Source organism: Cebus imitator, unplaced genomic scaffold (genome assembly GCF_001604975.1).
Source record: "Cebus imitator isolate Cc_AM_T3 unplaced genomic scaffold, Cebus_imitator-1.0 Scaffold101, whole genome shotgun sequence".
In the NCBI taxonomy this organism is placed as follows: domain Eukaryota; kingdom Metazoa; phylum Chordata; class Mammalia; order Primates; family Cebidae; genus Cebus; species Cebus imitator.
Window position 1 is genome coordinate 2,331,527 of NW_016107416.1, and position 13,718 is coordinate 2,345,244.

A 13,718-nucleotide genomic window follows, 5' to 3' on the forward strand; every position below is an offset into this window, starting at 1 on the left:
CAGGCTTGAGCCACCGCGCCCGGCTTTTTTTAAAATTTTTGTTATACATCACTTGGTTAGGCAGCAAACCCAGATTGAAAACTACATAAAATATGTAACATTAAATATGGAATGTATGTGAACATTATGTGTACGTAATGTATGTATGTGTATATGTTCCAATAATATATGTATTATGTTACATTAAATATGTAACATAAAATATGTAAAACATTAAAATGTTTTGTGGCTTTTATGAATATTAATATTTCTCTGACTAGATTATAAACCCCTTAAAGTTAATACCTAATCATATATATTACTTCATTTACTTGGCCCTATCAAAAAATAAAAAATTCTACAAAAGAATTTTCTAAACTAAACCACTTTTTGCCCCAAATTATTTGCTTTCACCATTTTTGTAATATCTACTAAAATATATTATATATTTTCCGCCATCTTACACAAAATTATTCAAAACTAGTTAAGCTTTTCTTGATCCCCCTCAAGTCTTTGTAAAATGCATTTCGGATATATACTATGTAAGTACCTAAGCAATTACCTAAGAAGTAACACAGGTATTCTGATCTGCTTACCTATGCAATAAGTAGTTCTAGCTACTAGGTCTTAAAATGTAAGTATCTATGGGAATGTGTTTTTTCCTCTTTTCTTCTCTTCCTCTAACAGTCCTTCTTCCTCCACCCTCAATTTGTTCTTTTTAATCTATGTTTTCAGGGTAAAAAGATGAATATTGGTAAAACTGCATTTAAAAATTTTTTAAGTAAACCAGCTTACCTAAGAAATGAACAGGAAAATGACTCAAAAGTCATTCTTAAATGACTTAAAATGACTCAGAAAGTGTTTTTATTTACTTCCACGTTTCCTGAATAAGAGAACTTTGAAAATCAAGGTGTTTATATATCCTACTGCACCAAACATGTTTTTGATACTTGCAGCAATTCAGTAACACTGAATTGTATCCAATAAGCAAGGGGGTGGTGGGATAGGAAAAAAAAATCTTGAAACACAAATAAATATACTGATTTGTTGCCATACTGGTCTATTTTTATGGCAAAATATGGGTTAAAAAGTCCTCTTTCACTAAGCTGATTTTTTTTTTTTTTTTTTTTGGTGAGACATGTTCTCACTCTATCACCCCGGCCAAAGTGCAGGGGCATGATATAGCTCACTGTAACCTCAAATTCCTAGGCTCAAATAATTCCCTTACCTAAGTCTCCCAAGTAGCTAGTACTACAGGTGCATACCGACACACCTGGCTAATTTTAATTTTCTACTTTTAGTAGAGACAGGGTCTCCTATGTGGCTCAGGCTGCTCTTGAACTCGTGGCTTCAAGGGATCCTTCTACCCTGGCTTCCCAAAGTGCTGAGATTATGGGTGTGAGCACCATACCTTGCTTCTGAACTTAAATTTTTGAAACAAAATAGTCAGGGTAAAAGAAATATTTAACTTACCTGTAGACCAGATCTTTAGCATATTATCCCAGGAGCCACTGCAAAACTAAACAGATGTATATGAAGGGAAAAGACATATATAATATGATTCATATTATTTGCCTATACCAGTAGGTCTCTTCCTCATTCAGGACCTTTTCAAAGAACCTGTGTTCCAGAGAGATGAAATTAGTCTTTTTCTAGGACAGAACATAAAATCTGAGAAATTTTGAAGGCCAGGGTTATTGCCATGTCTTTTGAATAAAGCTAATCTGAAGTGAGAGAGAATAAAGTCAACTTGAGGGACAAGAGAGGAAGAGGGTGTGCTGACCACATTCAAGCCTGTATTCCACTGGTTCCTGAGGCCCAAATGCAGCATTACCCTTCCTGTGATGTGGCTGTTCAATCTTTCCTTAGATCTCACAGTTCAATACATTTCCTTTTAAGGTTAAATAAATTCAAGATGAGTTTCTACCTCTCTTTAGCCAAAAAGAACGGGTACAGTTAATTCACTGAAGTTTGGACTAAACTTATAAACCTTTTTGACTCAATATGAAAAATAAATCTTTACCTTTGAATACATCAAGCATCCTGTTACCCTAACTGTCAAAGAAACACTCGTAAGTCCAGAATACTTCAATGTGGCTTAGGAAACTTTCAAATTGTAAGTGGATTTATAACTCCTCATATTAATAAATCAATATGGTATTGCCCTCAGGTTTGTTACCTTTTAACTAAATTTTACCATTTTGTCATGATAAAGAGTAGATCAGTACTACAGTAAAACTCTATTAGCACAAACTTTAGTGTATCCTAACAGACAATCAACTAGGCATTTTCAGTTGATGATGGCACTTAATAGCTGATAAAGGCTGGAAATATGTCAATTACTATGACATAAGGAGGTTATATAAATAAATGACTTGTTTATCTCATTTTTTAAAACTTCTGAAGTTTATATAGGGTTCTAAACCAGGGATACTCAAACTGAGGAAGTATCTTCTATTGCATGAGTATTTACTTTTGCTTTGAAATCCTATCTTTTGCCACCAATTGTTGAGACTAAGCCAACACAACGAATATATGTAGAAAAAAATTTTTAGTAACAAGCTCAAATTTTAATTTACAACAGTAGTAATAACATTCCAGTTACTTACTTTTGTTCCTGAGCCATCAACAGCTATAGAATCTACGCTTCCAGCATGCCCTCTGCAGCAGTGTAGGGCTTTCACTTTGTTTCTCTCTACATTCCACTCCCATAAGAGAATAGTCTGATCCATAGAGGCACTCAATAATAAGCAGGACAAACTATCTGAAGAAAGGAGAATACAAGAATAAGAAACAAATTAGTATATACCATTCAGAATACATCATGTTCTGAAACTGCAGAACTGAATTTTTGTGTTGCTGTTAAAAAAGGTGTTAAAAAAAATAACTATATGGCCAGGTTTTAAAAGGCTGATGTGGTAATCAAGAGAAGATTCTGCAAAAATAGAATATGATGGCTGGATGAGGTGGCTCACGCCTGTAATCCTGACACTTTGGGAGGCCAAGGCAGGCGGATCACTTGAAGTCAGGAATTCGAGACCAGCCTGGCCAACATGGCAAAACCTTGTCTCTACTAAAAATACAAAAAAATCAGCTAGGCGTGGTGGCAGGCACCTGTAATCCCTGCCACTTGGGAGGCTGAGGCAGGGAAATCGCTTGAACCCAGGGGGCGGACGTTGCAGTGAGTTGAGATTGAGCCACTGCACTCTAGCCTGGGCGACCAAGCGGGACTGTCTCAAACAAACAAACAAACAAAATAGGAGATGTGTGTAATACGCTCAATACTAACTTGAAAATGTATATTATCTGATGTAATTTTAGTAAAGAATGACTTCTACCAATTATGAATTTTTTATATAATCCTTTTCTTCTTGAACCCTATATTTTTTGAAAGACCTCATAATAACTGAGGTATAAGATGTTTCCCACCCACTCCTCATTCTTCCCTAGAACCAAAAATGGCTTATTTCCAAATCCCTATCTAGGATTCCTCTGAGTGTAGGCAAAAAGTCCTAACCTTTTTTCACCCAGGCCACATCTTTTACAACATCTGTATGTCCCACAATTGTCATTATCGACTTTCCTTCCAAGGACCAGATTCGAGAAGTCTTATCATAAGAACCAGTCAAAATCCTATGAGGAGAAAAAAAATCTTATGAAATACAAAAAACAGCTTTTTCAAACCCTGAAAATGAACTTTGTTTCTTTGGCAATGACAAAATAACTTTGAGGATTGTACTTTTAAATTCTTTTTTAATATGAATATCAAGATTTCAAAGCATACTAAATAAGCTGTTAAACATTTGATGTTTCTCAACCTCCTAAAAATAATACCTGGCAAATCCTAGATTTCATTTTTACATTGTTTTAAGTAATACAACTCTCACAGAAGCTGTGCAAATTACTTGTAGACTCTAATACAAGTTGAACATCCCTAATCTGAAAATTTAAAGTCCAAAATTCTCCAAAATCCAAAACTTTTTGAGAGCCAACATGACACCACAAGTAGAAAATTCCACACCTGACATCATAATGACAGGCTGTAGCCAAAACACAGTCAAAACTTTGATATAGGCACAAAATTATTAAAAATATTGTATAAAATTACTTTCGGGCTGGGTATATAGGCTGTATATGAAACATAAATTTTCATGTTCAGACTTGGATCACATCCCTAAGATATCTCACTATGTATATGTAAACATTCCAAAACCCAAAAAAATATCCTAAATCCAAAACACTTCTGGTCCCAAACATTTCCAGATAAGGGATACCCAACCTGTAGTATCTTTTTTTTTTTTTTTTTTTTTGAAAACGAAGTTCACTCATGTTACCCAGGCTGGAGTGCAATGGCGCGATCTCGGCTCACCGCAACCTCCGCCTCCTGGGTTCAGGCAATTCTCCTGCCTCAGCCTCCTGAGTAGCTGGGATTACAGGCATGCGCCACCATGCCCAGCTAATTTTTTGTATTTTTAGTAGAGACGGGGTTTCACCATGTTGACCAGGATGGTCTCGATCTCTTGACCTCGTGATCCACCCGCCTCGGCCTCCCAAAGTGCTGGGATTACAGGCTTGAGCCACCGCGCCCGGCATATCTTTTTTTTTTTTTTGAAACAGAGTCTTACTCTGTTGTTCAGCTCACTGCAACCTCTGCCTCCTGGGTTCAAGTAATTCTCCTGACTCAGCCTCCCGAGTAACTGGGACTACAGGTGTGCATCATCATATCTGGCTAATTTGTTGAATTTTTAGTAGAGACAGGTTTCACTATGTTGGCCAGGCTGGTCTCAAACTTCTGATCTCAAGTGATCCGCTCGCCTTGGCCTCCCAAAATGATGGGATTACAGGCGGGAGCCACACACCTGGCTGTCGACCTGTAATAATACTTTGTACTTAACCAGTGAAAACCAATTAAATTAAAAGTAAAACCAGTAGAAACATAACTTTCTGTAATAATAACTCCATTATTTGAAAGTAAGCTCCTACTATAATCCCTCTTGAGGTGTTTTCCTACAAGTAAGGCCAGTGAGGATTTGCCCTGAGCCATCTGTACCTTCTTTCTTGATTCCAGTCTGCTCTTTCTAGCCCGAAAATAGCATGGCATGCATCTTCACGTTATTAGGCCAAAATATCTATGACTATAAAGGTCATTTTTTTCCTCTATGAAACAAACTATATCCTTGGTCTTAAAAGCAACATAATCAAACCAAATAAATTAAATGTTCTAAGATACATGGCTTATTCAGAAGACAAGCATTACTGGGTATAGTGTAATCCCACCTATTCAGGAGGCTGAGGCAGGAGGACTGCTTGAGCCCAGGAGTTTGAGACCAGCCTGGGCAACAGAGGGAGACCCCATTTAAAAAAAAAAAAAGATAACTATAATTGTTACTATGACATCTTGAACAGAACACAAAGAAAACCTATTAATAAATAACCTGTTTCTTCTTGAAGACACTGAATGCAGAGATCTTTCTGTATGGCATGGCCACTGATACAGAGATCACGAAATTAATTTACAGGTAACAGTAAATCACAGAAAAATACATATGGATTTAAAAAGACTGAAGGAGGTAAATTAAAAAAAAAAAAAGATATGAGCATTAATCTGGCAATACCATTCCTCTGCCCCTTTAACTGAACTGATCCAGTCATCATGGAACATGCATTGCTCTGGCTGGGGTGCAGTATACTTCTCCACGTATTCTATTTCCACAACTTCTTCCTAGTCAGGAGAGAAACCAGCAACAAATCAGGTTGTATAGTTTTGAAAAGCTACATTATGAAGATAAAGAACCCACAATTTAATATGTCTCCTTCATATACTTCGTATTAGTTTCCTTCATAATCCAGTAAATTTGGAGCCATTCAAAAAGTCAAGAACTTTATTTGACCTAACAGTGAGCTAAGAGTGATATTAGAAAATAATAGCTAGGCATGGTGGCTCACACCTGTAGTCCCAGCTATTAACATTAGGAAAGCGAGGGCAGGAGGACTGCTTGAGGCCAGGAGTTCAAGTCCAGCCTGGGCAACAAAGCAAGACCCCGTCTCCTAATAAAAATTTTAAGAAGAAATGTTAATGGCCTTGGAAAACTTGTGCTGAAAATGGGGGAAAAAAGAATATAAGAAAACCTTAGGCCAGGCACAGTGGCTCATACCTGTAATCCCAGCACTTTGGGAGGCCAAGGCAGGAGGATTCACCTGAGGTCAGGAGTTCAAGATGTGCCTGGCCAATATGGTAAAACTCTGTCTCTATTGAAAATACAAAAATTAGCTGGAAGTAATGGCAGGTGCCTGTAATCTCAGCTACTTGGGAGGCTGAGGCACAAGAATCACTTGAACCCAGCAGGCGGAGGTTACAGTGAACCTAAACTGCACCATTGCACTCCAGCCTGGGCAACACATGGAGACTCTGTCTCAGGGGAAAAAAAAAACATTTAAACAAAAATAAATGGCAAAAGCCCTACACCCAGATTTCTCAACAGACACGCAATATCAGCAGGTATATATGAAAAAAAAAAAAAAAAAAAGGCTGGGCGCAGTAGCTCACGCTTGTGATAACAGTACTTTGGGAGGGCAAGGCAGGCAGATCACAAGATCAGGAGTTCAAGACCAGCCTGATCTACATGGTGAAATCCCACCTCTACTAAAAATACAAAAATTAGCTAGGTGTGGTAGCATGCCCCTGTAATCCCAGCTACTCAGAAGGCTGAGGCAGGCGAATCACTTGATCCTGGGAGGTGGAGATTGCCGAAAAAAAAAAAAAGAACATATGACATGGGAAAATTTTAAATTAAGACTAATAGCATATTGTTTAATGGGTACAGGTCTTCTGTTTAGGGATAAAGAAACAATTCTGGAAAATGGTGATGGTTGCACAATATTGCAAATCCACTTAATGCCACTGAATTATATATTTAAAAATGTTTAAAATTTATTTTATGTATATTTTGCCACATTTTAAAAATCATAAAAAAAGCAATTATAAGTGATCTTTTATTCATAAAAGCAGTATTAAGGAAACTTTGAAAATAAGAGGAAGGGAAAAATCACAATAACTTAACCTATAGTTTTTATATTTGCCCACTTATTTTGTGCACCCATATTAGTACACACATATTTGCTATTTCCTTTCTTGCTAGTTCTTCCATAAATATGAAGAATGTGTTCATTTATTTCTTGAATAAAACACAAAAAGAGCAGGCTTCAAAACTGAATATATAGGAATATAAATACATATACACACACTATATATATTCAATACACAAACATAATATACACACAATATATAAAACACACACTGTATCTATCTATATATATATATATACATACACATAAATATATTCAAGATGTTCAAAATAATCTTGGATACTAAAGTAGATTCAGTGTGATTCTAAAAGGAGTTTACCCAAAATAGCTGATAATGCTTTAAGTAAAACACAAGGTAAGTATTTGAACTTACTGATGAGATGTTCTCCAGTTCCATGTGTTTGACCAAGGGCATTCGCAGAAACTGGCCCTTAATAAGGAAATCAAACTCCACATGTTTGTGGAACTCTGAGGAAAATACATAATAAAATTATCACTCTTAATATCTGAAGTGATATTGGCAGAGGTATATGAGAACGCCCAAAACAAACAGGTACCTATTTTCCCAGTGTGACCTATGAGTTTCTCCAGAATTTCTTATGGCTCAGCATTCCAGTATACTATGTGATTTTTAAGATCAGGAATATTTTGTTCTGTTAGTATAATGTCTTCGTTATTGTTGTTGGTATAATTACCTTGGTTTAAAAAACTTTCACTCTGGCTGGGCGAGGTGGCTCACGCCTGTAATCCCAGCACTTTGGGAGGCTGAGGTGGGCGGATCACCTGAGGTTGGGAGTTCGAAACCAGCCTGGCCAACATGGAAAAACCCCGCCTCTACTAAAAATACAAAAAATTAGCCGGGCATGGTAGTGCATGCCTGTAACCCCAGCTACTCAGGAGGCTGAGGCAGAAGAATCACTTGAATCCGGGAAGCAGAGGTTGCAGTGAGCTGAGATCATGCCACTGCACTCAGCCTGGGCTAACAGGAGCGAAACTCCATCTCAGNAGCTTCCATTCCAAAAAGGCTTTAGAATGGGAAAGAAAGAAAAAATCACTTGGGAGAGGCCCAAGTGGGCACCCGAAGGTCCAAGGGAGAAAAAAAAAAAAAAAAAAAAAAAAAAAAGCTTTTAATCTATGAAATATTTCAAACATGCAAAAGTAGAAATAACAATGAATCCCATCACCATCACCCATTTTGACATCCACCAACTAATGGAGCATCATCTATATTCCTCCCTCTATTCCCTGGCTGGTTTATTTTAAAGCAAATCTCAGAAATTGTATCATTTCATCTGTAAATACTTTAGCTTGTATCTCTAAAATATAAGAACTTAAAAGAATTAGTCAAATAGTTTAAAATTTAACAATCATTTCTTCTAACATAAAACAGCCAATGTTCTTTTACAGTGAGTTTTCAAAAATCAGCATTCACATATTTAATTTAAAAATCAGCCCATACATATTTAATTAATGTTTCTTTTAGTCTTTAATAGTTCCTCCTCCTTTTTCTCCTTGCCAGGTATTTGTCGATGAGAGTGGGTCATCTGTTTGTAATATTTAATACATTCTGAGTTTTGTTGACTACATCTCCAAGGTGCCCTTTGACATGTTTCTTTATCACACAAATATCCTATAAGCTAGTCAGACATAAATGCCTCATTGGATTTCATGTTTTTTTTTTTTTTTCCTTGACAAGAATAGTCACAGAAAGTATTGTCTATTTCCTATTACATCCCATCAGGATGCAAATAGTATCTGGTTGTGTCTCTTTTTAAGATATTAAGACCCACCTTAGGGCTCAGATTATATCAGTCTGATTCCATCCACCATCATGCTCCCTTGTTGTAGTCTTTTAACTAACTACTGAGTTTAACAGCTATTGAGAATCACTACTGTACTTATATTCCTTATTTCTTTTGGAGTTGCAAGACAGTAACAGTCTATACAAAAAGAATAATGTTCAGTCTACACATTTAGAAAAATATGCAACTATTTGGGTAACATACTGGAATTGCAAAGCTTCTCTTACAGGAATAATTCTTTCCTCAACAAAATATTTGCAAGCCAAATTCAACAACACATTAAAAAGATAATCATGACCAAGTAGGATTTATTCCAGGGATGCAAGAATGGTTCAACATACACAAATCAATCAATGTAATACATTGTGATGGTTAACACTGAGTGTCAACTTGATTGGAATGAAGAATGCAAAGTACTGTTCCTGGGTGTGTCTGTGAGGGTACTGGACTAGGAGAGGCAGATACACCTTCAATCTGGGTAGGTACCATCTAATCAGCTGCCAGCATGGCTAGGATAAAAGGAGGCAGAGGAATGTGGAAGGACTATACTGGCTGAGTCTTCAGGCTTTTATCTTTCTCCCGTGCTGGATGCTTCCTGCCATCAAATACTGTACTCCAAGTTCTTCAGTTTTTTGATTCTTGGACCAGTGGTTTGCCAGGGGCTCCAGGGTCTTCGGCCACAGAATGTAGGCTATACTGCTGGCTTCCCTACTTTTGAGGTTTTGAGACTCGTACTGGCTTCCTTGCTCCTCAGTTTGCAGACAGCCTATTGTGGTACTTCATCTTGTGATCGTGACCTTAATAAACTCCCTTTCACATATATATCTATTAGTCTTATCCCTCTAGAGAACCCTAATATATACATCATATGAACAGAATGAAAGACAAAAAACATATGATCATATGATCATTTCAAATGATGCTCAAAAGGCGTTTGATAAAATTGAACATCTCTTCACGAAAGAGATAGGACACACCTCAACACAATAAAAAGTCATATACAATATACCCCCCTACTAAATGGGGAAAAAACAGAAAGCCTTTCTTCTAAGATCTGGAACATGACAAGGATGCCCACTTTCACCTCTGTTATTCAACACAGTATTCGAAGTCCTAGCTAGAGAAAGGAAGGAAGGGAGGAAGGGATGGAGAAATGAAGGGAGGGAGAAAAGAAAGGAAAGAAAAAAGAGAAGGAGAGAAGGAGAGAAAGAGAAAGGGCATCCAATTTGGAGAGGGAGAAGTCACATTATCCTTGTTTGCAGATGATCTGATCTTACATTTGGAAAAATCAATGATATGATCTTACATTTGATATAATCTTTATCATACCAAAAACCTATTAGAACTGATAAATTCAATAAAGTTGCACGATAACAACAATCAGTAGTGTTTCTATATGCCAAAAGCAAAAAATCAGAAAAAGAAATCAAGAAAGTATTGCTACTTACAACAGCTGCAAATAAAATACCTAGAAATTAACTTAACCAAAGAGGTAAAAGATCTCTACAAAAAAAACTATAAAACATTGATGAAAGAAATTGAAGAGGACTGGGCATGGTGGCTTGCACCTGTAATCCCAGCACTTGTGGGAGTCCGAGGCCAGTGGATCACCTGGGGTCAGGAGATCGCAACCAGCCTGGCCAACATGGTGAAAATCCATCTCTACCAAAAATACAAAAACTTAGCCAGGCATTGTAGCGGGCACCTGTAATCCCAGCTACTCAGGAGGCTAAGGCAGGAGAATCACCTGAACCTGGGAGGCGGAGGTTGCAGTGAGCCGAGATGGCGCCATTGCACTCCAGCCTGGGAAACAAGAGCAAAACTCCATCTCAAAAAGAAAAAAAAAAATGAAGAGGACACAAAAAAATTGGAAAGATATTCCAGGATCATGGACTGGAAGAATAAATATTGTTAAAATGTCCATATTACCCAAAGCAACCTACAGATTCAATGCAATCCATTTCAAAATACCAATGACATTCTTCACAGAAAAAAAAAAATCCTAAAATTTACATGGAACCACAAAAGACCCAGAATAGCCAAAGCTATCTTAAGCAAAAAGAACAAACCTGGAGGAATCACATTACCTGACTTCAAATTATACTACAAACCTATAGTAACCAAAACAGCATGGTACTGGCATACAAAAACAGTCCCAGATATCATGGAACAGAATAAAGAAGCCAAAACAAATCCACCCATCTATAGTGAACTCAAACATACACTGGGGAACAGACAGTCTCTTCAACAATGGTGCCAGGAAAACTGGGTATACATATGCAAAAGAATGACACTAGACCCAATCTCTTGGCATATATAAAAATCAAAACAAAAGGGATTAAAGACTTAATAAATCTAAGACCTCAAACTATGAAAGTAATACAAGAAAACACTGGAGAAACTCCCCAGGACCATGGTCTAGGCAAAAATTTCTTGAGTAATACCCCACAAGCATAGGCAACCAAAGCAAAAAATGGACAAATGGGATCCCATCAGGTTGAAAAGCTTCTGCACAGCAAAGGAAACAACAAAGTAAAGAAACAACCAATAGAATGGGAGTAATTATTTGCCAACTACCCATCTGACAAAGGATTAATAATCAGAATATATAGGGAGCTCAAAAAGCTCTCTAGAAACAAATTTAATGATCTGATTAAATATTGAGCAAAAGATTTGAATATACATGTCTCAAAAGAAAACGTTCAAATGGCAAACAGGCACATGAAAAGGTGCTCACCATCACTGATCATCAGAGAAATGCAAATCAAAACTACAATGAGATATCATTTCAACCCAGTTAAAATGGCTTTTTTTCCTCGAGACAGAGTCTTGCTTTGCCACCCAGGCTAGAGTGCAGTGGTGTGATCTCAGCTCACTACAATGTCCGCCTCCCAGGTTCAAGCAATTCTCCTGCTTCAGCCTCCTGAGTAGCTGGGATTACAGACACCCAACACCACACCCAGCTAATTTTTTGTATTGTTAGTAGAAACAGAGTTTCACCATGTTGGCCAGGCTGGTCTCAAACTCCTAACCTAATGATCCACCCACCTCAGGTTCCCAAAATGCTAGGATTATAGGTGTGAGCCACTGCACCCAGCCCAAATGGCTTTTATTAAGTCAGGCAATAACAAATGTTGGTGAGGATATGGAGAAAAGGGACCCCTTGTACACCTTGGTGGGGATGTAAATTAGTACAACCACTATGGAGAACAGTTTGGAAGTTCCTCAAAAAATTGAAAATAGGCGTGCCCGGTGGCTCATGCCTGGAACCTCAGCACTTTGGGAGGCAAAGGAGGGCGGATCACCTGAGGTCTGGAGTTCAAGACCAGCTTGACCAACATGGGAGAAACCCTGTCTCTCCCATGAGAGACATTAACCAGGCATGGTGGCACATGTCTGTAATCCTAGCTACTCGGGAGGCTGAGGCAGGAGAATTGCTTGAACTCAGGAGGTGGAGGTAACATGAGCCGAGGTCACACCACTGAACTCCAGCCTGGGCAATAAGAGCTAAACTACTGCCAAAACAAAACCCCAAAAACCCAAAACCAAACAAACAAAAAAAAACTAAAAATAGAGCTACCATATAATCCAGCAATAGCACTTCTCTGCATATACCGAAAAGAAAAGAAATCAGAAAATCAGTACTTCTACATGATAGAAGTACTTCAGCCATAAAATAGAACGAGATACATTGCAACGACATGGGCAGAATTGGAGGCCATTATGTTCAGTGAAATAAGCCAGGCACAGAAAACAAACTTTGCATATTTTCACTTATTTGTGGGAGCTAAAGATTAAAACAATTGAACTCATAGAGATACAAAGTAGAAAGATTGTTACAGATGCTGAGAAGGGTAGTAGGGGGAGTGAGAGGCAGGTGGGGATGGTTAATGGGTACAAAAAAATAGAAAGAATAAATAAGATCTAGTATTTCACAGCACAACTGGGTGACTACAGTCAGTAATGATTTAACGATACATTTAAAAATAACAAAGAGTACAACTGGATTGTTTGTAACACAAACGATAAATGCTTGAGGTGATGGATACCTCATTTACCCTGATGTGATTATTACACCTTGCATGTCTGTATCAAAATATCTCATGTACCCTATAAATATATACACCTACTATGTACCTACAAAAATAATAAAGAATATTTTTTATTCTAGTTCAAAGACTTTTTCAACAAATAGCATATATAACAGTTTTCGAAATTTATAAATGTAACTATGCATCGGAATCTATATATATCTATGATGAAGACAAAGACAAGGATCAACAGGAAATGCTATGAAATATCCTTGAATATTGAATATTGAACTGTAACTTACTAGCAATAAAAAGATTGCAGACCCTGTCCCCCCACCCCAACCCAATAAAGTTGCTCAAAAACATCATCTCAAATTTCACAAAAAAATTATGAACTTATTTGAAGACGAAGATGGAAAAAATACTACACATTAGTTTATAACTCTTACTTCCCCATTCCTCCAGATAGGGTAGAGTCAGAAGAGCTCTGCAGTACTGGAAACGTCTGTATAGAAATATGCTTGCCTGGCCGGGTGCGGTGGCTCATGCCTGTAATCCCAGCACCTTGGGAGGCCAAGGCAGGTGGATCACGAGGTCAGGAGTTCAAGACCAGGCAGGCCAACATGGTGAAACCCTGTTTCTACTAAAAAATACAAAAATTATCTGGGCATGCTGGCTTGCGCCTGTAATCCCAGTTACTTGGGAGGCTGAGGTAGGAGAATCGCTTGAACTGGGAGCCAGGAGGCGGAGGTTGCAGTGAGCCAAGATCGCACCACTGCACTCCACCCTGGGCTACAGAGTGAGAGTCCATCTCAAAAAA

General features: G+C 37.7%; 1 protein-coding gene across 1 annotated transcript in view; it reads right to left on the reverse strand.

Moving 5' to 3' along the window:
• Nucleotides 1-13,718, reverse strand: part of WDR12 (WD repeat domain 12) — a 31,610-nt gene that overhangs the window by 11,662 nt on the left and 6,230 nt on the right. Inside the window, exons 3-7 of the mRNA XM_017536832.1 lie at nt 7,439-7,533; nt 5,595-5,701; nt 3,497-3,612; nt 2,589-2,743; nt 1,453-1,498 (exon numbers count right to left, since the gene is read on the reverse strand). Of these exons, the coding sequence (XP_017392321.1) occupies nt 1,453-1,498; nt 2,589-2,743; nt 3,497-3,612; nt 5,595-5,701; nt 7,439-7,533 (519 nt within the window). The remainder of the gene's footprint in view (nt 1-1,452; nt 1,499-2,588; nt 2,744-3,496; nt 3,613-5,594; nt 5,702-7,438; nt 7,534-13,718) is intronic.